This window comes from Callorhinus ursinus, unplaced genomic scaffold (assembly GCF_003265705.2).
Source record: "Callorhinus ursinus isolate GAN/ISIS: 27379988/994484 unplaced genomic scaffold, GSC_fseal_2.0 scaffold105, whole genome shotgun sequence".
Classification (NCBI taxonomy): Eukaryota; Metazoa; Chordata; class Mammalia; order Carnivora; family Otariidae; genus Callorhinus; species Callorhinus ursinus.
In genome coordinates this window covers 1,054,649-1,055,100 of record NW_027397167.1, presented here as the reverse complement: position 1 = coordinate 1,055,100, position 452 = coordinate 1,054,649, and the positions used below count along the sequence as shown (strand labels likewise).

The 452-nt window shown below is 32.5% G+C and overlaps 1 protein-coding gene across 1 annotated transcript in view; it reads left to right on the top strand.

The window, feature by feature from the left end:
- LOC112809855 (olfactory receptor 2T33-like) overlaps window positions 1-218 on the top strand; it is a 6,108-nt gene extending 5,890 nt beyond the window's left edge. The window contains exon 2 of the mRNA XM_025853233.2: window positions 53-218. Within this exon, the coding sequence (XP_025709018.1) occupies window positions 53-218 (166 nt within the window). The remainder of the gene's footprint in view (window positions 1-52) is intronic.
- Window positions 219-452: the final 234 nt, after the last annotated feature.

The following is a 452-nucleotide window of genomic DNA, read 5'->3' as shown; positions in this document are numbered from 1 at the left end:
GACGAAATCTAGGTCTCCTACTCCTCCGCCATCTTGCTCCGCCCCCCATATCGAGACTCAAATCTTATAACTCAGCTAATAATGATAAAGTAGTGTCAGCCTTCTATACCATCTTCACCCCTTTGTTGAACCCCATTATCTACAGTCTGAGGAATAGTGAAGTCAACGGAGCCCTAAGAAAGTGTATGGGTCAATGTGCTGCCTTAAATCATGACTAAGATTACATTGATGCGTCCCAAATTTTAAGCTTGTACAGAACTGATTATGTGAGATTTCTTAGAGAAAAGTTATATATGTGTTATATCTATAACTGTTACTATGTAACTTTGAATTACAGACAAAAGTCTATATTTTAGATTTTTTTATGTATAATCATTATTTTCAACATTTTAATTTTTTTTTCTTTTTCAATTTTTTATTTAAATTTGTTAGTTAACATACAGTGTAATACT